The following is a 27,827-nucleotide window of genomic DNA, read 5'->3' as shown; positions in this document are numbered from 1 at the left end:
GTGCATCATCTACATTCATGACAGACTGGTGCTTTTTAAAAACCTCTTTAATGTGTCATGAAACAGTTTGACAAGTGTTTCTCTGACTGTGACGTGCACGTCATCAGAAAAAAGCAAAGACATATATATATTTTTTGCACCAAGAGGCAAGAGAGATAGGGTGCTTCAACCCATCACAAAAAAAACTCAACTAAAGTTTGACGGTGTTCTAAAAGGTTTTCTTCATCCAGGCATGTGTTGTGCTGAATATCCTATGGCGGAGGAAAAGGTCCTGCATTATTGACTAGCTGCTCCTGTTCGGGGGTGCCTGGGTACACTAAGCCCTCGTGGTGGAAAATGGTTTCTGCAGTAACGAGGAGCGATAAGGCACAAGGCCACTGAACCCCGGTGCCTCTAGATCATCGCATGGCCAGGCACTGGAGTTTCTCATTGCACAGCTGATAAGAGATTCTCAGCCACAGCCCTTTATTGATCCATCACCTTTTCATTTAGTGAGCTGTCCAGTCTAAGCCCTGCCGTTCCCTACCCTCCACAGCACAGCACCCCTGCTGGCCAGCCTAGCCAGGCATCCCTGTTGGTCTTGTTCCCTTTATTTTCTCATCCTCTTATCTCGCTTTTGCTGAACAACAACCAAAATGTAAGCTGACGTGAAATTAGTTTGTGTACCTCACTCGACTTGGCCCTGAATATAGGGGTAGGAGGTGTTGAGCAAGCTGAAGACAGCGTTCTGATAAGAGGCTGTGTTTGAGGGCAACTGTGATGGTGGAGGATTGCACAGCTGTAAGGACCCCTATCTGCTGCCTCCACTGTTAATGCTGTCACAGAGTAGAAGAGAAGGAGAGACTGAGCCCACCGTCCTCTTGCCTGTCACTGACAGAGTCTGAGCTGCCTTGGTACTGCTGTACTCATACGGAAAAGAAAACATATAAAATATAGTTTTTTAATAAGAAAATGTAGGATACATGTGAAATATTTACAATTGGCCAAATAATGTATATACTGTATATGAAAAGTATCTAATACATGTTAAATACATTCCCACACATATTACGAAATGTATTTCAAATGTACTGTATATATAAACACATGTATGTAAAAATGTATATCACACTATTTGTGAAATGGATTGGAAAGTGAATTAAACCTATTTCAAAATATATTCTGAAAAACATGAAATAATGTATTTTAGAATATGGTTTCACATATTTATCAATATTTGATCAATATATTTGAAAAAAATGTCTTTGGAAATGTTTTGTAAAATATTTCCAAATACAACACCCATTTAAATGTATTTGTAATAATTATAAATATTCACTACTGTTCAAAAGTTTGGGATCACTTAGAAATGTTCTTGTTTTTGAAAGAAAATCTACTTTTTTGCCCATTAAAATAACATCAAATTGATCAGAAATACAGTGTAGACATTGTTAATGATGTAAATGACTATCGTAGCTGGAAACGGCAGATTTTTTATGGAATATCTACATAGGCGTACAGAGGCCCATTATTAGCAACCATCACTCCTGTGTTCCAATGGCACCTTGTGTTAGCTAATCCAAGTTTATAATTGTAAAAGGCTAATTGATAATTTGAAAACCATTTAGAAATTATGTTAGCACAGCTGAAAACTGTTGTTAAGGATTAAAGAAGCTATAAAACTGGACATCTTTTGACTAGTTGAGTATCTGGAGCATCAGCATTTGTGGGTCCAATTACAGGCTCAAAATGGCAAGAAACAAATCACTTTCTTCTGAAACTTGTCAGTCTATTCTTGTTCTTAGAAATGAAGGCTATTCCATGCGGGATATTGCCAAGAAACTGAAGATCTCGTACAACGCTGAGTACTACTCCCTACACAGAACACAGCAAACTGGCTCTAGCCAGAATAGAAAGAGGAGTGGGAGGAGTGGGAGGCCCCGGTGCACAACTGAGCAAGAGGACAAGTACATTAGAGTGTCTAGTTTGAGAAACAGACGCCTCACAATTCCTCAACTGTCAGCTTTATTAAATAGTACCCGCAAAACTCCAGTCTCAACGTCAACAGTGAAGAGGCAACTCCGGGATGCTGGCCTTCTAGGCAGAGTTGCAAAGGAAAAGCCGTATCTCTGTCCAGTGTCTGTGTTCTAAATATTGTATTTTTTATTTGCCAGTCTGAGATATGACTTATTTTTCACATTAGCTCAACAGTGCCGTGGGGGGATACCGATCCAATAGAGGTTAACACCCGTCCGCTTAACCAATGTGTCAGAGGAAACACTGGTTAACTGCACCCGGGCCGCCACAAGGAATTGCTATAGCGCAATGAGCCAAGTAAAGCCCCCCCCCTCGGCCAAACCTCCCCTAAACCCAACTGTGCACCACCCTATGGGACTCCCAGTAATGGCCGTTTGTGATACAGTCCAGGATTGAACCCGGGTCTGTACCACAAGCACTGTGATGCAGTGCCTTAGACCACTGTGCCACTCAGGAGGCCATAATTGTTATTTTTTTATAAAAATGTAATAGAAAATATAATTAACCTTTAGTAGGTTATTTGGTACCATTAGGACCACAGAACTGGCAGTGTACAAGCTTAACCTTAAACTACAGAACAAAACAGAACACATTAACTGGTATGACAATCCATCACAAGAGTGGCCAAAAAAATCATTAAGATTTAACCTCTCCTCCAAGTCTTCTAATTGGCTGCCACCGCTACAATATATTTTGTTAAAAGAACATGATACTGTACATTAAGGGTCATGTAGTGACTCCATAACTTTCATGTGCATATGACAAATAAACAAACAAACTTAATGAGAGCATTGACTTGATGAGAGCATTGTCACTCTATGTAAAGGGGAGACTAACGAACATGAGTGTGTTCTCCGTTTTGCTCTACGACCCTCACGAATGTGACGGGACTCATCTGAAGGTAACCCATACAAACGAATGGAAGTATCACGGTAGTTTTGTGGCAACAAAAATAAGGGGTTAAATATGTGTCCAAAAAAAATGAAAATATTTCCTGAATTTTCTGGTCTCCAAGATATAGGACAGACACTTTAAAACCTAATTCTTTATGTTTTTTTGTTTTTGTTACTTTCTTTTTTGCCATTTATGAATGTGTTAGTCAGTGCATTTATATTGGCTATGGTAGTAAAGGTAACACTTGGAATGAAAAGTTTAGCAAACAAAACAAAATGGCTGCGGAACCAGTTTTTAATAAGTTAGTTATTAACTACATTTATGGGTGTTTTCTTTTTTACAGTGTAAGACTGCTAAATAGCTATAAGACCGCTAAATAGTCCATGTAACCATTGAATTATCTGCATTGACCCTATCTTGCACTGACTCACAAGACTATATATACACTCACTCACACACTTCACTGACACTCTCACACAAAACCCACACAAATTCACATACACTACATACGAACACTACACACATAACACACACACGCATACCGACACATACATACGGTGCCTTCAGAAAGTATTCATACCCCTTGACTTTTTCCACATTTTGTTAAATTGAGATTTTGTGTCACTGGCCTACACACAATACCATAATGTCAAAGTGTAATATATTTAGAGACATTTTTACAAATGAATTACGAATGAAAAGCTGAAATATATTGAGTTAATAACTATTCAACCACTTTGTTATGGCAAGCCTAAATAAGTTCATGATGAAAAATGTAATAAGTTAATAAGTTGAATAGACTCACTCTATGTGCAATAATAGTGTTTAACGTGATTTTTGAATGACTACTGTACCTCCTCTCTGTACCTCACACATAATACTGTTCAGGGATTACCGTTCAGGGATGTCCCCATGAGGCCAACGGTGACATTAAAACAGTTACATAGTTTAATGGCTGTGATTTGTGAAAACTGAGGATGGATCAACAATGCTCCACAATACTAACCTAAATTACAGAATGAAAATAAGGAATCCTGTACAGAATAAAAAAAATATGGCAAACATGCATCCTGTTTGCAATAAGACACTGGAGTAAAACTGTAAACAATTTGGCTAAGATATTATGTTTATGTCCTGAATACAAAAGTGTTATGTTTGGGGTAAATCCAACACAACACATCACTGAGTACCACTCTTCATATTTTACAGCATGGTGGTGGCTGCATCATGTTATGGGTATACTTGTCATCGGGAAGGACTACAGTGTTTTTTTTTAGGATAGAAAGAAATGGAATAGAGCTAAGCACAGGCAAAATCCTAGAGGAAAACTTGCTTCAGTCTGCTTTCCAACAGACACTGGGAGATGATCAACAACCAACTTGATGGAGCTTAAAGAATTAGTGGAAATATTGTACAATCCAGGTATGCAAAGCTCTTAGAGACTTAACCAGAAAGACTCACAGCTGTCACCGCAGCCAAAGAGGATTCTAACATGTATTGACTCAGGGGTGTGAATACGTATGTAAATTATATATATCTTTATTTCATTTTCAATACATTTGCAAACATTTCTAAAAACATGTTTTCACTTTGTCATTAAGGGGTATTATGTGTAGATGGATGAGAGAAAAACATGCATTTAATAAAAATTGTATTCAGTCTGTAACACAACAAAATGTGGAATAAGTTAAAGGGTATGAATACTTCCTGAAGGCACTGTACAGTATGGACACTAGTCTTCCAACATTACCATGGGTTGAAGAACTAAATGTGACAACTTTCAGAATGAATCAAACCACCGTTTTCTTCCATTTGTTCATAAAGGCTCTCCAAACCTGTTTTTTTATGGTTCATAAATACTTTCCTAAACCTAAATAATCGACAAGATCAGAGTATTTTTCAATCTACCAATTGGTGCTGAAATGGAGACGAATATGCATATATTTATACCTCATTTATACAAGATCGATATACAACATTCTAACTAAAAGGTGTACCGTATTTAAAGGGATGGCTTAAGATAAGTGCACTGAAATGAAATGAAATGAAATGAATGAAAACTCCACAAACAAATCTCTTGGCCAGCAAGTGGGATTTCATTTATTATACATTTGCTAACATTTCTAAAAACATGTTTTCACTTTGTCATTATGGGGTATAGTGTGTAGTTGGAAAGAAAATCTATTTAATACATTTTTTCATTCCGTCTGTAACAACAAAACAAGTTAAAGGGTATGAATACTTCCTGAATACTTCCTGAAGACACACACATACACTTTCACACTCAACATATGCAGCTGCTACTCTGTTTTTTATTCTTACACTTATTCGTATTTATTCTGATGCCTAGTCACTTTACCCTGCCTCTATGTACATATCTACCACAAATACCTCGTATTTGATCTGGTACTGGTACTCCCTGTATATAGCTTTGTTCTTGTGCATTTTATTCCTCTTATAGAGTTACTTTTATTTATTGTATTTTTTAAAATCTGCATCAATGGGAAGGGCTCGTAAGCAAGTATTTCACAGTAAACCCGTATGCGCATGTGACAAATAAAATGTGATTTGATTTGGAGAAATCAATAAATCTGATTTTCAATAGGAATACCGACTTGGTAAAGTGCAAAAATGTAGCATTTTGACATGTCCCTCCATGCCCCCTCTAAGAAGATATTAACCCATTAAACCTCCAAAATACTCCATGTTTCCACCATCACTGTAAAGCCCTAGTTATTTAGGTGACTTTGAGAAAGTTCTTTCTGAAGATGATTGTTTATTTCTTGTGATTCATGTACGTCTGTCCCTCATTTTAAGGTCAACCCTGTTACTGGAATTGAACTCTTGCTTTATTCCTTTTAAAATATTTCTTCCAAAATCAACATTGAACATCTAATAGTCAAATTATAGTGTAAAAACAGGTGAGCTGGTTCTACTCTTTTTGGCCATTTCCGGGAGTTTAATACTGTGCCTACAGTATTAATCAGCTGCCTAAAACTTGCCATAGCAATATTTATGTAGCAGCTTATATTTTACAACAGTGCCAGTGCACGCACACTGGCTTTCTTCTGAAATATGGAAGGCTCTATGTGTGACTCCTGTGCCAATACTCATACGTTTGGAATTAAGCCTATGATTATGTAAGCCCAACCTGGAATTTTGTTTGTTAAAAGGAGGAGCCACCTTGAATTCATCCTATTTTGGACGTTTTCAATGGGTACACTCTCCAGCATGAATATCATGAAGACTTCAAAACGAGTTTGATTGTATTGGGTCCCATGTCAGTCTGCTTGAAAGCCAAACCAGTTCTCACCTCACCATCCTCCCATTGATAATAGAACAAAGCTCAAAATGTATATTTTTTTCATGGAGGCTGAAAGGTTGAGTTATACAGCACCAGTCTTCTTCACCTGTACTGCAAATAGTCTCACATTGCATCCATTATGCAGCAATGTTTCACAAGAAAAGTGGAGCTTGCCTTTCCAATCCATCCACAGTGAAAGGCAGGTTCCTGCTCTGTAATCTTTATCAATAAAAGAGAACATCTCAGAAGTAACAAAGGATGAAAGCCCTGCCAAACCTGAGTAATTTCACAGAAACAGGCCAACATGGCAAATTATGCCAATTGAAGTAGAAACTGCGAAGCGATGGAGACACAAACGGTGACAGCAACAGCTCCTTCCCATATACCTATAATCATAAATGGGAGAAAAAAATCCCTGTTACATCAGCTTTCTATCAAAATGCTTTAACGTTCCAATGCAGCAGTTTTTTTTTTATCTCAATATCAAATCATTTCTGGGTAACAAAACCTTACTGTGATTGTTTTGAATTAAATTGTTCAAAAAGAAACAAAAATAGCTTCATAGCAAAGAGCAATTTCTCAAGCAAGAATTTAGCTAGGACTGTATGAGAGTGGTCTGACTGGGAAGGGGAAAACTGAAAACTAGCAGTTATTGGCAGAGAGGTTCGGAACTCTCTTTCTTATTGGTCATTGATGTAACCAGGCAGGCCAAAACTCCATCCCACTACAACAGGCTGAAATTTCAGGCAAACAAACAGCTCTTAAAGTAAAAGGGCATCATCATAATTTCATAGTATTATTCCAACCTCATAGTGTGGAAATACATTTTAGCTAATTTTGCAGACACTCTTATCCAGAGCAACTTACAATAGTGAGTTCATACATCTCCTTCATACTGGTCCCCCATGGGAATCAAACCCACAACCATGGCATTGCAAGCCACATGCTCTACCAACTAAGCCACACAGGACCCAGAGTATAGAAAACATTTCCATGACATAGACTGACCAGATGAATCCAGGTGAAAGCTATGATCCCTTATTGATGTCACTTGTTAAATCCACTTCAATCGGGGTAGATGAAGGTGAGGAGACAGGTTAAAGAAGGATTTTTAAGCCTTGAGACAATTGACACATGGATTGTGTATGTGTGCCATTCAGAGGGTGAATGGGCAAGACAAAAGTGCCTTGCACAGTGCAGTCAACTCAATATTAGGAAGGTGTTCTGAATTTTAGGTATTCGCAGGAAATCATGTTTTTGACTGCGCTGGGCCTTCAGCATCATGTTGTCATTACTAATAGAGTTAGATTTGTATGGGAGTCACACTTTGTGTCGCTACTGCTTTGGTTCATGACTGTGTGGTGGTCCTTGAGTGGGCGAATGATGCGAAAAGCATTAGCATGCCCTCTAGTGTTAGCACAAGCCTCCCTGCTGGTGTGACTGGCTAGCATAGTGACCAGGCTGTCAAATGACAGCGGATATCCAACCTGACGTATTTAAGTGCCACAGCAAGCAGACCATGGAGAGAGCACATGCCAAAGACAGCCAGGGGGAAAAAAAGGGCTGTGTGATGTTGCATCCTAATGGCCCTCATAAAAACCTGGCATATCTGCCATAGATCATCCATACAGTGCATTATATGGCTTAGCCTATTTGAATATCTCAAATATCTTGTGTGTTTTGTCACATATGCACACACAAATAGGAATGCCGGTGTTCGATCGTACAGTTATACTGATCAAACAGCATTATTTTCAGATATGAATAAGCTGTCTGTCTGTACACAATCCTTTATGTACTTTGGCAGCTTGAATTTAAATTGTATCAATGAATCAACTTAATAAGCATCACACTCTCCATTTCTCCCTGCTTCTCTCCATCCCTCTTTGTCTTTCACACCCTCTGTTTCTTACCTCTGTAAGTCGTCTCTACCTTGCATCTCTCACGCTCGCTCTCTCATTCCCACCCACATTGACCTAGCATCGATCATCTGCCCTACCCCCTCCTGATATATATCATTTTGGAATGAAACTCTTCAAATACAGTTGATCTGTCTCTCGCAAAGACTGAAATACAGAGGCTGAAGTTCTAAACCATAGTATGGGAAACCATCAAAGTGAGTAGGTAATACTTTTGGAAAATAAAATCCCCAGAGAAGCTTCTGACTGTGGATAAGGGCAAATTGGATTAATAACACTATCTGCTTTATTAAGCTACACTATCATAATGTTTGATTCTGTTCATTTGTGGGTGACCTGGTGTCTTTGTTCCTCAAGTGATTTGTGAGTGGGACCTGAAACAACACTGGCAGACCTGCCTGGCAGTTCAAACTCACTTAGTAATGCCATTGTGCTCCACTCGGCAGAGCAAATGGGTCATCCCACTAAAATGGAGAGAGAAATAAGAGTGTGTGTGAAGAGATACAGAGTTCGTAGTAAAAAAGCCACTTGAAACTACCAGGCTTAAAAAGCTAGCAGAGTACTGATGACAGAATTGTCCAACAAAGGATGGCCTACATAACACAGTTATAACCATGACATAAACAGTAATTAATGACAGCTGATGTCAGAATAAGATCAGTTAGTCGGCAAAAATAATTCTCAGTCAGCAAAACACAAAAAGTCCATAACTATCTAAAAGGAAAGCCCGAAAATAAATCCTCACGACACAGATGAATCCTACAAACTATCATCTGACATTTACAGGTGATAATGCCTGTCCAAACTCGTATCAACCCTTTGTAGCTTTTGCACCTTTCTAAAAGACACTGAAGGGAAACTGCAAAAAAATAAGAATTTAGGAGATGAATGCCTATTTTTAAACTGAACCCAAAAGGAGGAAGGAGTAAACAAACAATGACTTGAAATTCTTTAGAAATGTATTCCTTTGTGTGGCATTAATCCACATGCAAAGCAGATTGGTTGTGTTTGGATGACTTGTCCTTCCATGAGAAAGGATTTGCTGAAGATGGGGTTTGAGTCCTATAGGCAGTATGGATAAATAGAGGAGCAGAATGCAGCCAGGCAGACTAGTGAAAAACAGACCGCAGTTCCACTGTAAAGTGAAATTGATCTTGTTGCCAGTCAGATATATCTTGACCATATCCATGTGCTCCATACTGGGCTCCTCCCAATCAACACAGTCTATTGGATTACCAGGTAATTAATTAACTTTAAAAGTTATTGGAACTCCATTGGAAACTCAAATTCTTCCCCATCCAATCTCAGTGTTCCTGACTGAGAAGTGAGCAGCGATATCACTATCATGATATCATGTTTACCATAGGGCCTGCTAACATACAGTAGAGTGCTTTGTAGGAAATCTCATAATATCTGACCTAATCCACAATTCCACAAAAATTATCTTACAGAGCAGAGTGATTTTGGAGAGGGCAGTAACAGTGATTCACTGCAGCTTGCTGTATTTCATATATGGAAAATATTTTACTGAGGAAGATGAAGGTTAGAAAATCCAATGCTGGTTGGTGTACACATGTACACACTTTAGCAGGACTCTTGAGCATCCAGGCTTTTCATGCTCAATGGAAAAATGATGTAAAGTGGCAAGGAAAAGTATGTGAACCCTTTGGAATTACCTGGATTTCTGGTTGGACTTAGATGAAGATCCGATCAAATTTTATGACCAATTTATGCAGAAATGCAGGTAATTCCAATGGGTTCACATACTTTTCCTTGCCACTGTACGCTGCTGCTACTGTTTATGATCTATCCTGTTGCCCAGTCACTTTATTCCTAGATATATGTACATACAGTATCTACCTCAATTATCTCGTACCTCTGCACATCGGTACTGGTACCCCATGCATATAGCCAAGTTATCGTTGCTCATTGTGTATTTATTCCTTGTGTTATTTTTCTACATTTTTCTCTCTGCATAGTTGGGAAGGGCCCTTAAGTAAGCATTTCACTATTAGTCCACACTTGTTGTTTACGAAGCATGTGAGAAATACAATTTGATTTGATTCAAACCCTCAATCAGACCACAGAGAGGACATCACAAAGACCTAATACGCTGTTGTCCCTGCTAGGCCTGCTGAGCCTAACCTAGACAGCTATGATAGACAGGGACACAACCCTGGCCTGTATAGCGGCCAGCATTTAAGGAATAGATATCACTGAAACTATGCTATTATAAAGGCAAGCTGAAATCTCGAGATGTTTCCATTCTGTCCTCTAAACCGTCATGGTAAGTTGCAGCTTTTGTTAAAGCCAGGCTAAAAGTGTGGGCTGCATGAAGAGAGGGGCATCAATATTCTATTACCTTTCTTCTTCTTCAGAATTTCCCTTTTGAGAGAGCGCTTTTGAGAATCCTCTGTTCTCTAGTCGTCCAAATTTCCCTGTCTTCCCGAGAGGCCTGAGATGTCCCACCAGTCTCTCATTCGATGTGCGTTTGTGCAGTATCTTTAAGGGGAAATTCATTTTAAATTCAAAAACAAAAGCTCTGGCATTATTTATAACATGCCCTGTCAGAACTCTCTGGTAGGGCTCCTTCTGCATGGGGTTGGGAAATGAATAGGGTTGGAAACGGGAGCCCCGATTCAGTTCCAGGGGAGAAGTCTAGTAGAAGTTATTACATTAATGGAGATAAAAGCAAAAGATTACTAACCTTTTCTTTTCCCACTAGACATTCTGTAGTTTCTTCATACTTGCATTAACATAGAGTACACTGCATGAAAATCCTGGGTAACTTATTGGTGTGCTAACGAATCATCACGGCGTAGGAATGAACCATATTTGTGGCCTTACTGCTCTATTGTGTTTAGCCAGTTAGGCCACCAATGTATTATCAGGAGCAGTAGCATAGCCAGCAGTAGCGTAGCCAGAGATTCATTGGCTTGTGGGCCAGCAGGAATTTGGGTAGGCCAAAAAAATAAAAACAAACACACATTTTGCCATGGGGCAGAGAGGAAAATGTGCCGTTTTATAGCTAATCTCATGCTATTCTACACATTTTGCCATGAGGCTGAGAGAACATGTTGCATTTTTAAAGCTAATTAAAGCTAAAATATACTGTAGGTGCGTTAACTGTGATAAAGGCAATGGATTATGAGCTGTCTTGTTTGCTAAATGAACATATTAAGTAGGCAGTGGCATGGTGCATATAGCCAAAGAAGCACAATTTGCCTCAATTGGTCATATTTGTGGTTTATTGGGGGTGGGGCTTACAATTAGTTATTTTTGGCCACCAATCCCATGAGAGTGAATGTCGTTCCAGTGCACTGCTTGCTATGAATTCTATCTGATGGTGTTTGCATGTTTAGGTAAAAATACAAATAATGTCCCGTTTGGAACACTGACAAGTAGAGAGGGTATTTATTTTTGCTTGGGTGGGCCTTGTCAGGGTGGGTGGGTAGGTGGGCCTGGCTCCCCAGTGGGTGGGTGGGTAGGTGGGCCTGGCTCCCCAGCGGGTGGGTGGGTAGGTGGGCCTGGCTCCCCAGTGGGTGGGTGGGTAGGTGGGCCTACCCGTGCCTATGCGGCTGTTCAGGAAAGGCTACACCATCTTTTTTTCATGCCTCAATACAGCACAATCTCACAACCTGACGGTCCGTGTGCAGGCTTTTCACAGACTCACTTCTCTCGCTGAATTAATGTATTCACTTGTTATTATTCAAAGAAACTCAACACTTTATTGCACTTGTTTAAAAGTGCAAGTTTAATGTTGTGAAGCTGATCGCTATAAACCTTTGTTTTTATTCTCTTTTTAAGTTAATCAAATTAAGGATACTTTTCTACCATAGTAAGTGGGTATGCAATGCTTGGTGCACTCTGACTGGATCCATGTCAGTGAAACAGTTAACTGTTCTTAGCTCTGTTCGTTAACTCATCTGCTTCTCATTCCCTTCTCCCTTCTCTCCATATGTTGTAAAGGACTGCAGCATATAATGATGAGACCAGTGGGATGGTCATCATTTTTTTTTTTACCTTTGAAAGATTTAGGAGCACTTTCATGGGACATTATATCTCCACACAAGAGCTCTGGCTCCAGTCTTCTTGCTTGTACTCACATTGTCCACCAACAGCATGGGCGCCATCTGTTCATATGGAAGTAGGAGGCAAACTATGCCAATGCGCCCATAATGTGTGATGGATTAGTGCAATCTGTTAATACAGCAATAAGGCACTCGAGGGGGTGTGTGTTTTGATTATGATGATTGTCGGTTGTGCTCCAATCCCTGAATACCGTCAACATGCACAGCCAGGACAATAATCACGATAACGTACAAGCTCCAGTTCTTTATTGTTTTTATAATAACTTTTCTATTGTATCTTTTTTTTCACACCTAGTCAATAGTTATTGGCTTTATTTAAAAAAGCTCATGATTGCCTTAAAATGGCAATCTGCAGTTCAATCAATAACACTCCGCCACTGTTTTGGTTAAAAGCCGAGGGGTGAGGCCGGAGGAATGTAACCAATTTCAAAGACGGAGCCATGGATTCAAGTACTGACCACCAACATTCTAGTTTTAACCATGTTTTGAGGCTATACACTGTCTGTTCACATTTACATTGTTTACCAACATTGGGTTAAACAAGCCTATATTTTGGATTCTGACAGCTGAACTAAGCTCTTGCAGCATTTATAAGTTACATTATTCAATAATTAATGGCTGTATACAATTTATTTAAAAGTTTTAAAAAATGATGTATCAATCACAGATTTCCCCTTTAACTACAGGTTTGACTTGCTGAGGGTGTTATGAACTAGACTGAGGGAAAAAAAACACTGAAATATTGCTGAATCTCTGCATTGTCTCTATATCGATCAATTCTATGGAATGTCTACAGTCACGCCGACAGGATCCTAATTTTCTTAATGCTTGTAGTCTACAGTACTGCTTGCAATTATTGAACAAGAATTGCACTTTGTTTGCACCAATCACACCATCATTGTAATGTTAATTGTGAAGCGAAAATTCTGAGAGTAGTTGTCATTCATGTTAAATACATTGGAAATATGTGGGAGATATTTTTTGGGGGAGAATGTAATGTATGGATGCTGGTTGATGCAACCGAGTGTTCTTACTGGCATGAGTAAGAACACATGGCATGTATGATACATATAGTACTCTGCAGTGGGATGTTTCAGGCGATGCATTTATGATGCCCAAGGAGAGGTATGAACCATCACCTTCAAGCTGTTCTCAAAATCCCATCATGTCAGAAAAACAATGTGGATAGTAGTGTTGCAACCTGGGAGTCTGTGCCTTTCCTCAGAAAATAAAATATTCTCAGCTGACATTACAACGTATCTTACGTGGGAAAGTATTGCATTCTTTTATTCTGCTATCAGTAAGGATACAGTGCCTTGCAAAAGTATTCATCCCCTTTGGCGTTTTTCCTATTTTGTTGCATTACAACCTGTGTGTAATTTATATTGATTTTTTTATTTGGATTTCATGTAATGGACATAAACAAAATAGTCCAAATTGGTGAAGTCAAATGAAAGTGGTGCGTGCATACTGTATATATTCACCCGCCTTTGCTATGAAGCCCCTAAATAAGATCTGGTGCAACCAATTACCTTCAGAAGTCACATAATTAGTTAAATAAATTCCACCTGTGTGCAATCTAAGTGTCACATGATCTTTCACATGATCTCAGTATATATACACCTGTTCTGAAAGGCCCCAGTGTCTGTAACACCACTAAGCAAGCGGCACCACCAAGCAAGCGGCACCATGAAGACCTAGGAGTTCTCCAAACAGGTCAGGGACAAAGTCGTGGAGAAGTTGGGTTGGGTTATAAAAAAATATCAGAAACTTTGAACATCCCACAGAGCACCATTATTAAAACATTTAAAATATGGCACCACAACAAACCTGCCAAGAGAAGGCCACCCACCAAAACTCACACACCAGGCAAGGAGGACAGTAATCAGAGAGGCAACAAAGACACCAAAGATAACACTGAGGGAGCTGCAATGCTCCACAGCTGAGAATGGAGTACCTGTCCATAGGACCACTTTAAGCCGTACACTCCACAAAGCTGGGCTTTACGGAAGAATGGCCAGAAAAAAGCCATTGCTTAAAGAAAAAAATAAGGAAACACATTTGGTATTCATCAAAAGGCATGTGAGAGACTCCCCAAACATATGGAAGAAGGTACTCTGGTTAGATGAGACTAAAATAGAGGTTTTTGGCCATCAAGGAAAATGCTATGTCTGGCGCAAACCCAACACCTCTCATCACCCCGAGACCACCATCCCCACAGTGAAGCATGGTGGTGGCAGCATCATTCTGTGGGTATGTTTTTCATCGGCAGGGATGGGGATCTGGTCAGAATTGAAGGAATGATGGATGGTGCTAAATACAGGGAAATTCTTGAGGGAAATCTGTTTGTCTTCAAGAGATTTGAGACTGGGGCAGAGGTTCAACTTCCAGCAGGACAACGACCCTAAGCATACTGCTAAAACAACACTTGAGTGGTTTAAAGGGAAACATTTAAATGTTGAAGAATGGGCAAAAATCCCAGTGACTAGATGTGCCAAGCTTATAGAGACATACCCCATGAGACTTGCAGCTGTAATTGCTGCAAAGGGTGGCTCTACAAAGTATTGACTTTGGGGGGGGGGGGGGGGGGGGGGGTGAATAGTTATACAAGCTCAAGTTTTCTGTTTTTTTGTCTTTGCATCTCCAAAGTGGTAAGCATGTTATGTAAATCAAACTATACAAACCCTCAAAAAACATATTTTAATTCCAGGTTGTAAGGCAACAAAATAGGAAAAATGCCAAGGGGGTTAATATTTTCGCAAGCCACTTACAAGTTTGAACGCTAGTCTCAATGCTGCGTTACTTATTTATTGAAACACTGATTATTGGCTTACTGGCACATGCGTCTATGTCTTCATCAGAATCATCATCATCACGGCATAATCATCATAACACTCTCATAGACCAGTTTACTCTCCCAAAACGCCTCATTGCATCACAGAGCTCTGCCTGTATTAACATGGATGTACCATGAACCAAAATGAGTTCTAACCACAGTAAATCCCATCGGTGTCATTCAATATCCATTGATCCACACTGTTCAGTGTATGAGGAAACCATTTACAGCACAGACAATGATCTGTGGCTTTACGCTACAATATCCAAGCAAAGGAAAATGCAAGTTTACCCATGAAGGTCTGTGTGATCTAGTTGAAGATGCACATCTGCCACACACTTTTCCTCTCTAAAATGGCTGCCTCCATCTGGCTCAATTATCAATCAACCAAGCCATTGTTCCCATCCTCTACAACACGCAGAATAATGAGCAGCACATGCCTTCCACCAATAAACCTTTTAATGGTAGATCCCGCCCCCTCCATGTCCACAACTAATTGAACCATAAAATCTCCAGCGAGCTAATGAAAGGGGCTCACCCACACCATGCTCACACACAGGAATGGATCTAACCCTTCTTCAATTACGTCTTAGCTAAGGCCAAAGGCGTAGCTAATGGATTTCAATAAATGAGGCTGGCTGCCCCAGACAATTTGGATGTTGATTTATGTGTGCTGAGCTGTAGAGGGAGAGTGGTTGACGTACAGGAGCACTATAGCAGGAGGATCTGTGAACGTGTCCGTAGGTGTTTCTCCTATAGGAATATCATGCTCTGCAGAGTGTTATGACCACCGGCTCAACCTTTTAGAGGTGATAGGTTTAGGGAAGGATTTACCTTTAAGCTGCTGGCTACATTCCTGGTGTTAAAACACTGATGTTTCCACTCAACATAACAAACATAACAAATCGTAAGAGCATCTGACTGATCTTTAAAGCTGAACAAACACAGCAGAGCCGTAACAAAGGAATTCGGATTATTTTCTTGGATAGGAAAGGATTCATGCTTTGTTCTCACTAGCAAAAAATGCTATATTTACAGTGCAGACTGTTCTCAAGGTCTTCCCTCCAATAGATAAGAATGAACAAGACTACTTATACGATTTATAACAATTGTCAGTGGAGACCAGATAATTACTCTCTCTCTTCCTACAGACCAAAGTGTAACTGTGCACACTATAGGGAACTAAGACTAGCTATACCTGTCATGCTTGTCATATTGCAAAATGCCTCAGACACTTTTTATACACAACAAACTGTAGATAACTCCAGATATCCATTCTTCCTCAATCCTCTGTCTCTTGTCTCATCTTTGCTCTTACTTCATAACATGGTTTTCAATATCTGCTCTCAAGTATTCTACATGCCTCTAATCCCAACACCCTGTAAGCAATCTCTCACATTCTCTCTCAGATTCTCTCTCTCTCACACATTCTCTCTCACATTCTCTCTCTCTCTCTCTTACATTCTCTCTCTCTCTCTCGCTCTCTCTCTCTCTCTCTCTCTCTCTCTCTCTCTGAAGATGGCGACGTACTGTATGGTTGCCCTCTTGCAAGCTCTGACCCAATTTAAATATTGTGTTATCCTTTTGGTGTTTATCTTGACTGTTTTTGCACAAAATGTGTCCACTATCATTTTTTATGATCAACAATAACCTCAATTCCGGCTTCAACTTCGACTCATCTGCCCTGGGCTCTATGTGTACCTTCGACCCAATCTTTGGACTAACCAATAGGAAATGCCGAGGCAGAAGAGTGGGCATCCTGATGAGAATAAGGTTAAGGTATAACCGGCTACCACTTCTCTCTATTCTATTGTATTGGCCAGTCACTTGATAAAAAGATGGATAACCTCCAATCGTGGATTTGCTACCAACGAGACTCATAACTACAATATTCTCTGTTTTTCTGAAGGATGGCTTTCGTACAAGATAACCCCCATGACTCTCCAACTCGAAAGATTCTCCATTTACCGAACGGACAAGACATTGGATTCAGGGAAATCCAGTGAGGAATGGGGATGTCTCTTCACGAGACACAGGTGGTACATAATGCCCAACTTCTATCAACACGTCTCCTTTGTCACTAGGGTCGAAAGAGTCCTAGACCACTTACTCAACCCACAAGCAAGCATACAATAATTATAATAATAATAATAACACACTACATTACCAAAAGTATGTGGACAACTGCTTGTCGAACATCTCATTCCAAAATCATGGGCCGTAATATGGAGTTGGTCCCCCCTTCGCTGTCATCCAGCCTCCACTCTTCTGGGAAGGCGTTCCACTAGATGTTGGAACATTGCTTCAGGGACTCACTTCCATTGAGCCATGTGCAGGCCAGTCAAGTTCTTCCACACCGATCTCGACAAAGCATTTCTGTATGGACCTCTCTTTGTGCAAGGGGGCATTGTCATGCTGAAACAGGAAAAGGCCTTCCCCAAACTGTTGCCACAAAGTTGGAAACAAAGAATCATCTAGAATGTAATTTTATGCTGTAGCATTAGGATTTCCCTTTACTGGAACTAAGGGACCTAGCACAAATCATGAAAAACAGCCGCAGACCATTATTTCTCCTCTACCAAACTTTACAATTGGTACTATGCATGGGGGCAGGTAGCATTCTCCTGGCATCTGCCAATCCCAGCTTTGTTCATTGGACTGCCAAACTGTGAAGCGTGATTCATCACTCCAGATAACGCATTTCCACTGCTCCAGTGTCCAATGGCGGTGAGCTTTACACCACTCCAGCCGAAGCTTGGCATTCCGCATGGTGATCTTTGGCTTGAGTGCGGATGCTCGGCCATGGAAACCCATTTCACTGAGCTCCCAAAGAACAGCTCTTGTGCTGACATTGCTTCCAGAGGCAGTGTGGAACTCGGTAGTGAGTGTTGCAACCGAGGACAGACGATCTTCACACGCTTCAGCACTCGGCGGTCCCGTTCTGTGAGCTTGTGTGGCCTACCACTTCTTGTCTGAGCCGTTGTTGCTCCTAGATATTTCCACTTCACAATAACAGCACTTACCGTTGACCGGGGCAGCTCTAGCGGGGCAGAAATTTGATGAACTGACTTTTTGGAAAGGAGGCATCCTATGCTCTTCTGTATGGCCATTCTAGTGCCAATATTTGGCTATGGAGATTGCGTGAGTGTGTACTTGATTTTATACACCTGTCAGCAACGGGTGTGGCTAAAATAGCAGAGTCCACTAATTTGAAGGGCTGTCCACATACTTTTGTATATAGTGTACATGGGACTGAGAGTGCAGTATTCATACCCCTTGACTTTTTCCACATTTTGTTACTTTACAGCCTTATTCTAAAATGGATTAAATTGTTTTTATTCCTCATTAATCTACACACAATACCCATAATGAAAAGTAAAAACAGACTTCTAGATTTTTTTGCAAATGTACCAACAGAAAAAGGTGGAAATATCATATTTACATAAGTATTCAGATCCTTTATTCAGTACTTTGTTGAAGCACCTTTGGCAGTGATTACAGCCTCGAGTATTCTTGGGTATGATGCTAAAAGCTTGGCACACCTGTCTTTGGGTAGTTTTTCCCATTCTTCTCTGCAGATCATCTCAAGCTCTGTCAGGTTGGATGGGGAGGATTGCTGCACAGCTATTTTTAGGTTGATCCAGAGATGTTCGATCGGGTTCAAGTCCGGGACCTGGCTGGGCCACTCAAGGACATTGAGACTTGTCCCCAAGCAACTCCTGCATTGTCTTGGCTGTGTGCTTAGGATCGTTGTCCTGTTGGAAGGTGAATCTTCGCCCCAGTCTGAAGTCCTGAGTGCTCTGGAGTAGATTTTCATCAAGGATCTTTCTGTACTTTGCGCCGTTCATCTTTCCCTCGATCCTAGTCTCCCAGTCCCTGACGCTGAAAAACATCCCTACAGCATGATGCTGCCACCACCATACTTCACCGTAGGGATGGTGCCAGGTTTCCTCCAGATGTGACACTTGGCATTCAGGCAAAATAGTTCTATCTTGGTTTCATCAGACCAGAGAATCTTGTTTCTTATGGTCAGAGAGTCTTTAGGTGTCTTTTGGCAAACTCCAAGCGGGATTATCATGTGTCTTTTACTGAAGAGTAGCTGGCCACTACCATGAAGGCCTGAATGGTGGAGTGCTGCAGAGATGGTTGTCCTTCTGGAACGTTATCCCATCTCCACAGAGGAACTCTGGAGCTCTTTCAGAGTGACCATTGGGTTCTTGGTCACCTCCCTGATCAAGGCTCTTCTCCCTCGATTGCTCAGTGTGGAAGGGCGTCCAGCTCTAGGAAGATTCTTGGTGGTTCCAAGCTTCTTCCATTTAAGAGTGATGGAGGCCACTGTGTTCTTGGGAACCTTCAGTGCTGCATACATTTTTTGGTACCCTTCCTCAGATATCTGCCTCGGCACTTTCCTGCCTCGGAGCTCTACGTTTTTGCTTTGAAATGCACTGTCAACTGTTGGTATTTTAATCAGACAGGTGTGTGCCTTTCCAAATCATGTCCAATCAATAGAATTTACCACAGGTGGACCCCAATCAGAAACAGCTCCGGATGATCAATGGAAACAGGATGCACCTGAGCTCAATTTAGAGTCTCATAGCAAATGGTCTGAATATTTATGTAAATAAGGTATTTCTGTTTTTATTTTTCTAATAACCTTTTTTCGCTTTGTCATTATGGGGTATTGTGTATAGCTTGATGAGGAAAAAATGTTTTTCAATCCATTTTAGATTAAGGCTGTAACCTAACAAAATGTGGAAAAGGGGAAGGGGTCTGAATACTTTCCGAATATACAGCGCTTTTCAAGGGCCCTAAGTCGCTTTACAATTGTAGAAATTAAAAAGAAAAACAGCAAAACAGTAGTCAAAACAAAACATCAGACTAAACAAAACATAAACAAAAGAGAGAGTAGTCTCAAAGAATGGAAAGAGTATGATGTATGGGGAGGGAAGGGTTGGGATCTGGATACGAACACGGTTTAGGGTAAGGGCTGGGATTGGGATATGGATACAAACCAGGGATAGGGTAAGAGGCGTGATTGGGGTTAGGAAACGAACCCGGTTCAGGGTAATGGTAGGGTAATGGTTTGATTTAGGTGCAGTTCAGTATGGTGAAGAGAGGAGTGTATTTGGGTAGGGGGAGCTTAAGGGCAGAACTTGTCAAAGAGGTGGGGCTTTAGGAGGCACTGAAAGATAGTGATGGAGTCAGAGTAATGCCTGGCTGGAGGGAAGGAGTTCCAGAGCCTAGGAGGTAGTCTGGAAAAGACCATGTCGCCGAAACTATGGAGCTTCAACCTGGGCATGACCTGCTGTGGTGGATCGGAGTGTGCATGTGTGTTGGTGGGGGAAAAAAAGGTCTGAGAGGTACATCGGGGCAAGATGGTGAAGGGCTTTGTAGGTCAGAAAGAGGATATTGTAGTCAACGCGTTGGGAGACAGGGAGCCAGTGCAGTTCACTGTCAGGACCAAGTGTGGGTGAGAAGTCGGGCTGCAGAGTTTTGAACCATCTGGCGCTTATGGAGGGAGCTTGGGTTAACGCTGGAGAGTTGTCGGGTTGCAGTAGTCAAGACGCGAGGAGATGAATGCATGTATGAGGTTTTCAGCGGCAGGACGGGAGAGGGAGGACCTGACTTTGGCAATGTTGCGGTGGTGGAAAAATTATGATTTGTCCAAGATGATGGCAAGATTGCATGCATGAAGGGAGGGAGAAACAGTCGTGTCGTCAATGGGAGGGTGAGGTTGCCAGCTTTGGTGAGGGTGGATTTGGGAAGAGTTCCGTTGTATCACTGTTGAGCTTAAGAAAGTTTTGTTGCATCCATGTTATTATTGCAGAGAGGCAGGATTCAATGTGGGTCATAGACGGGTTGAGGAGGGATTTGGTGCTGAGGTAGATCTGGGTGTCATCGGCATAGCAGTGGAAGTCAAGGATAAAGTGATGGAGGATCTGACCAAGAGGGAGGATGTAGATAATGAAGAGTAAGGGACCCAACACGAACCAAACTGGAGGGGTTCGGACATGTTGTTGATGAGCAGGTGGGTTTGTAATTGGGAGGCAACAGTATGTTCCAGAGTCTTGGCAAGGAAGGGGTGGTTGGAAATGGGGCAGAAGTTATTGAGGATGGTGGTGTCCAGTTTTATTATGATGGGGGTGACTGCAGCTGTTTTGTAGTTGGAGGGGACAGTTCCGTGGTCGAGGGAGATGTTGACAATGTTTGTGATGGACAGAGAGTAGGCAGGAAGGCAGGCAGGCTTTGATGAGAAGACTGGGGAAAGGACCCAGGGAGCAAGTTGTAGTCTTGGATAACATGATGAGTTTGAGATATACTGTAGGGAGAGTCAATGGAGACAAATTCGGAGAGCCGGGTTTCAGGTGTGACGGTTGGGAGGTTGACAGGGGGAGGGGCAGCTGAGGGAGATTGATCAGTCAGTAATGAGTTTATTTTGGTGAGCATGTCCTTGAAAAACTGAAGAAATTAGTTGCACAGCTCAGTGGAGGGAGTAGAGAAGGTGTCATCATGGGGCTAAAGTAGTTTGCTGACAGTGGAGAAGAGAGTCCGGGAGTTCTTACTGTGGCAGTCATTGTTGTTAGAGAAGTAAGTGGACCTTGCAGCACAGCGGTACACGCTAAGCTAAAGGACAGAGCTACCGCACACATCACAGCCAATCACAATGTTACAACTGAGGAGACGATCGCGTGCAAGAAGTCCCGCTACGACCTCCGCAGAGCTATCAAACAGGCAAAAGGACAATATAGGAACAAGGTGGAATCTTATTACACAAGCTCTGACGCTCGACGCATGTGGCAGGGGCTCCAGTCCATTACGGATTACAAAGGAAGACTTAGCCGTGATCTGCCCAATGATGAATGCTTCTCTATCAGACAAACTCAATGCATTTCATGCACACTTCAACAAAAACAACACCGAGCCATGCAAGAGGGCCTCCACCGTCCCACTGGACTGAGTGATCTCTGTTTGCTGACGACACGACGGTGCTAGGACTGACCACCAACGGCGATGAGACATCCTAAAGGGAGGAGGTCAGAGACATGGCAATGTCAGGACAATGCCAGGAAAACAACCTCTCCCACAACGTTAGCAAGACCAAGGAGCTGATCGTGGACTACAGGAAACAGGGGTGCGGGCTTCAAGTTCCTCAGTGTCCACATTATTGAGGTCTTAACATGGTCCTCTCACACCAGAACAGTCGTAAAGAAGGCATGACAGCACCTCTTCTCCATCAGGAGGCTGAAATTATTTGGTATGGTCCCTCAGATCCTCAGGAACATTTACAGTTGCACCATCGAACGCATCCTGACTGGTTGTATCACCGTCTGGTATGGCAACTGCAACGCCCTCGACAGGAAAGCCCTACAATGGGTGGTGCAAACAGCCCAACCCATTACTGGGGGCAAGCTCCCAGCCATCCAGGATGTACATGCCAGGCAGTGTCCGAGAAAGCCTTGAAAAATTGCCAAGACTCCAGCCACCCGAGACATGGACAGTTCTCCATGCTCCTGTCTGACATGTGGTGCCGTTTCATCAAGGCTCAGACTCCCTGGCCATGTCACTGTTAAAAATGACTATTCTCCCTCTCCCATAGACTATCCACGCTAACTATCCACGCCAATCTACAGGACTCTACCAACTCAGACACACACACCTTCACTGACACTCTTACTCATACGCACACACACGTACTCACATACACACACTCACACACACCCTCACTCACACACTCATTACTGAAGCCACACACTTAAACCCACACGCACACAGCTCGTCAAACCTACGCTGCTGTTCATTGATTGTTGATTGCAATTACCATGAGTATCTACTGTATTTGGGTCATGGGAAGGGTTAGCTAAAATATATTACATGTATATATTACCATTAGTATGCCATTGCCATGCTATGTGGTTGTTGCCATGTTATGTGGTTGTCTTATGTCTCACTTTATGTAGTGTTTGGGTGTCTCTCTTGTTGTGATGTGTGTTTTGTCCTATATTGTATTTATTTATATATTTTTAATCCCCCGTCACCGCAGGAGGCCTTATGCATTTGGGTAGGCCGTCATTGTAAATAAGAATTTGTTCTTAACTGACTTGCCTAGTTAAATAAAGGTTAAATAAAAACAAAAGTATATTACCATAAATATTGATATATTCCTGCTACCCGTCACTTTTCAGCCCTGTTTACATGTATAATGTATTCTACTACCAGTCACTTTGTATGTATAAACCTACCTCAACCACTCTAGTACCCCTGCATATTGAATAAGGTACTGGTACTGACCTGTATTTACTAGCATTTCTTGTTTCTTCAACTCATTATAGTGTACTACATTTTTTATAATTCTATGCTTTTTTTCTGTATTATTATATAGATGTTTTATTCTGTGCATGTGGAGAATAAACTTTAAATGTCTCTCTCTCACACTCACGCACACTTTGCACCCTGGTTTCTCGCTGCCTAGATTTCTAGCACACACTTAGATACTTCCAACCTCTGCTCTCTCCCACTCTCTCTGCTGTCCTTCTCTCTCTCTCCCTCTCTCTCTCTCTCTCTCTCTCTGCACTCCCTCTCTCTCTGCACTCCCTCTCTCTCTGCTCTCCCTCTCTCTCTGCTCTCCCTCTCTCTCTGCTCTCCCTCTCTCTCTGCTCTCCCTCTCTCTCTGCTCTCCCTCTCTCTCTGCTTCCTTTGAGCTATGGATCGTTTGATGTATTTTCAGCACACTGGGCATTTGGTTAGGATTATTATTAATTATTCAGGTCTGTTCTTCTCTACTCTTCTACCTGGTGTGATAGACAGGGGTCCAGCCTCACTCCCTGGGCCTGGTGGTGAATCATACTTTATGTATAATCATACTTCATGTATATTAAATTCATATTTTGGAGGCATACAGTGGCATCACAGATGGACAGACAAGGTAAAAGTAGGCATGTAATCACTCATACAAAACAAGCAACACAACCTGGTCTCATAAAGTAAATGTAACATAGTAAACATAAATCCAAGACACTCAAATTAGTTTATGATTCATTTGGCATGGTTACATAAGACAGATGGTTAATTAAGGCAAAAATGAAAGTAGGGTGATTGGTTGGGTTGGATGGGTAGACATATAAATGTCTGGCAACCCAAAGGTTGAGAGTTCAAATCTCATCACAGACGACTTTAGCATTATAGCTACTTTGCAACTACTTAGCATGTTAGCTAACCCTTCCCATACCCAAAGGTTGCGAGTTTGAATCTCACCATTGACAACTTTAGCTAATTAGCAACTTGACAACTAACTTTTTAGCTCCATTGCAACTACTTAAAATGTTAGTTAACCCTTCACCTAACCCTCATCTTAATCATTTTAGCTAAACCTTCACCTAACCCTCACCTCAACCATTTTAGCTCATCCTTCACCTAACCCTCACCTTAACCCTTTTATCTAACCCTTCATCTAACCCTCACCTTAACCCTTTTAGCTAACCCTTCCCTTAACATGAACCCTTTTAGCTAACCCTTCACCTAGCCTTAACCCTTTTAGCTAACCCTTCCCCTAACCCTTTTAGCTAACCCTTCCCCTAACCCTAACCCTTTTAACTAACCCTTCCCCTAATCTTAACCCTTTTAGCTAACCCTTCCCCTAATCTTAACCCATTTAGCTACCCCTTCCCCTAACCTTAACCGTTTTAGCTAACCCTTCCCCTAACCTTTTTAGCTAAACCTTCTCCTACCCTAACCTTAACTCTTTAACCTAACTCCTAAACTTAACTCTAACCTTAACCCTAACCCCTAGCCTAGCTAACGTTAGCCACCTCAGCACCAAGCTAGAATTTGTAACATATCATACGTTTAGCAAAATCGTAACAAATTGAACATTTTGCAAATTGGTAACATTGTACGTTTTGCAAATTCATAACATATTGAACGTTTTGCAAATTCTTAAAATATAATAAGAATTGTAATTTGTAGCATATCATGTGATGGACATCTACAAATTAATACATAAAATACCATATGAAACATAACATATCATACTAAATGGAGTGTCTTGGATTAACATACATAATAATACAAAATGCTCTGAGACCAGGTTGTGCTATCAGGTAATACACATGCCCTGCCCAATCCCCAACTCCCCATTGCGTGACTAGATCCAATTTGACTTACAACATGAGCAGTGAACAGTGCAATGGATAAATACATTTCATGAGCTCTGGTGTCCATCAAAACCGCTTAGCATGACAAGGGTGATTGCTCATGGTGGACAATATTCTTAAAGTTTCTGGCAAAGAGAGGGAAAACAAACGTTGCGCAGAACCCCTTTTTTGAGAAATCTGAGAAATTGAACCCTTGGAATCTCACATGAGTAAACTGGAATAACTCAGGCTTTACCTATAAAACAACATGACATGTTAACCATGCATGTTTTATGTGTTCCAAGTAACTATTATGTAACATTACAAGATAATATAAGCCTATTTAAAAGATCAATGTAAAAAAAAAATACATTGACATGTTAAAGTATGGCACCTAATAGAAAACACATTGAACAAGAAAACTGTAAATCAAGTAGATGTATATACGTCAGTAAATTGGCTCAGTTGGTAGAGGATGGCACCGCCAGGGTCGTGGGTTCGATTCCCAGGGCCACCCATACGTAAAATGTATGCATGCGTGACCTTAAAATGCGTTGGATTAAAGCATCTGCTAAATGGTACATGTTATATTTTATTACAGTAGTAAACACTGACAGGTCTAAAAAAAAATTCTCCAAATAACCATAAAATACTGTGCAAATGGATCACATTATGTTAAATCATTATGTAAAAGACAAACAAGCAAGCAAACACACAAACAACACATTTGGATCTGATGTAAACGTAGCCCATACATACATACCTCGGATAAAAACGGACTTCATTTTGGAAATAGAATCCAAAAGGCACCCCTTGTGTGCGTGGTAAAATACTCGTTCTCTGATTGAAAAACAAAGACCCCGGTCAAAGAGATGGCAGTGGAAAATCCAGGGCACCGTCCATGAAAACTTTAGCCCAAGGTTTTAACATAGAACGGAGGTGGAGAACGCGGTCCCCTCTTCACGCCGCGCTCAGTCATTTGAGAGATGCGCGGGAAACAAAACCTTTTTTTTTTTACATTCGAATACAGGCAACCCAAAGGAACGTCTCCAAATGGACCACATAAACGCACGGGTGGCAGCAATCCAAACGGCAATAGGCTACAAAATTAAAACCATCAGCAGTCACAACGCAATCCACGGTTAGGAAAAGGCATATATCCAACCGTCCTTCGTTTAGTTTCCAACGTAGAGTTATCCTAGATGAGTGCACTGCCGGTTGGCTTGTGAGGGTGGGGATCCAAAGATATGCGCCTCTCTATCAGCATAGAACAAGACAAGGCAGAGGGAGCTGCATGCGCGCGCGGTCGTGTTCTTAGTGAACGTGAGAAGGTAACTGAGGTCATAGTGCTCCTGAACTTCTCTGCACTCTTTGGTCAGAACCCACATCATGGGACAACAACCACATAGAACGGATGATCCCAACAACAAACGATAATGCGCAGTTCAGGCACGTTATGTGATGAACAGCAGAACATATTGTTTCTGATTATTTAGCGATAGGCATTGGCAGTGTGCTCTTGATTTATATCGACCCATATAATTTTAACATAACAAAGAAAATGACATAGAAAACTAAGGTCTTATATGATATTCGTAATAGGTGGTTCGTGGTTGAGATCTCGCTGTCAGACTATTCTAAATTAAGATAGAGACGCCTCCCAGCGGTAGTGTGTGAACACCTCCCCGATTTTATAAGCCTATATTAAATTCCGAACAGCAAATTGCTGTAAAAGGAAAATAGAAACCAATGTCGCTGCTTCATGTGTCGGTGACACACTTCAACAGAGATTGATGTTTGAGCTTTTCCACCTAGGCTTTTCCACCTAGGCTCGTGTATATGCGAATCAGCACCATGGACAGCACACGTAGCCACCGCACTCTTTCCTCAGACGGGTAAAGTTCAGATGACTGTCAGTTGTAATTACTGGTCATGTTTCCATGATCGATGGTTGTTTTGGCTCCATGTGTTTAATGACCATTGTGTGCGAATAATAGCAGGCCTAACTAATGCAATGCAAATTAACACATTGTCTGCTAGATTGAAAACGATTTTGTTTCGTAGAGAACATATACAGGGGAGTAAACAAAATATGAAAGGAGAGGCACAACCCCTTTGTATTTTATATGTACACTTAATTAATCAAATGTGTGTATTCCAGAAAGACAGTGCTGATGTTATAGTAGAATGTTTCAGTGATGGCCCTAGACAACGTACAGCCCAAAGAAAACAAGAGCAGAAATCTGTTAGGATGAGTAATTGGTGGAAAAACTCTGCATGTATTATTTGTATTTATTTAACCAGGCACGTCAGTAAAGAACACATTCTTGTTGACAATGGACGGCCTGGGAACAGTTGGTTAACTGCTTTGTTCAGCGGCAGAAAGACAGATTTTCACTTTGTCAGCTCGGGGATTCGATCTAGCAAACGTTCAGTTACTGGCCTAGCGCTCTAACCACTAGGCTATCAGTCTCTATGTCACGTTTGGCATCTATTCACATGACACAGACATTCTTTATTCCATATTGGCTGGGACTTCTCGCCCCTTCTTATGAGATGTAGCTAATTTGCCTCTCCAAGCTGACAATATGCTGCACCCCACTGCATTGTCTTTCAGCGAGAAAGCCAAACCTCATT

The 27,827-nt window shown here is 41.3% G+C and overlaps 1 protein-coding gene across 1 annotated transcript in view; it reads right to left on the bottom strand.

Moving 5' to 3' along the window:
- The window catches only part of LOC110523754 (reticulon-4 receptor-like), a 34,292-nt gene extending 7,556 nt beyond the window's left edge, over positions 1-26,736 (bottom strand). The window contains exon 1 of the mRNA XM_021602728.3: positions 25,954-26,736. Within this exon, the coding sequence (XP_021458403.1) occupies positions 25,954-25,975 (22 nt within the window). The 5' untranslated portion in view covers positions 25,976-26,736. The remainder of the gene's footprint in view (positions 1-25,953) is intronic.
- Positions 26,737-27,827: the final 1,091 nt, after the last annotated feature.

Source organism: Oncorhynchus mykiss, chromosome 5 (genome assembly GCF_057628025.1).
Source record: "Oncorhynchus mykiss isolate SJ-2025 chromosome 5, ASM5762802v1, whole genome shotgun sequence".
Taxonomy (NCBI): domain Eukaryota; kingdom Metazoa; phylum Chordata; class Actinopteri; order Salmoniformes; family Salmonidae; genus Oncorhynchus; species Oncorhynchus mykiss.
Note: the sequence above shows the minus strand (reverse complement) of the source record. Positions and strands in the feature narration are given on the sequence as shown.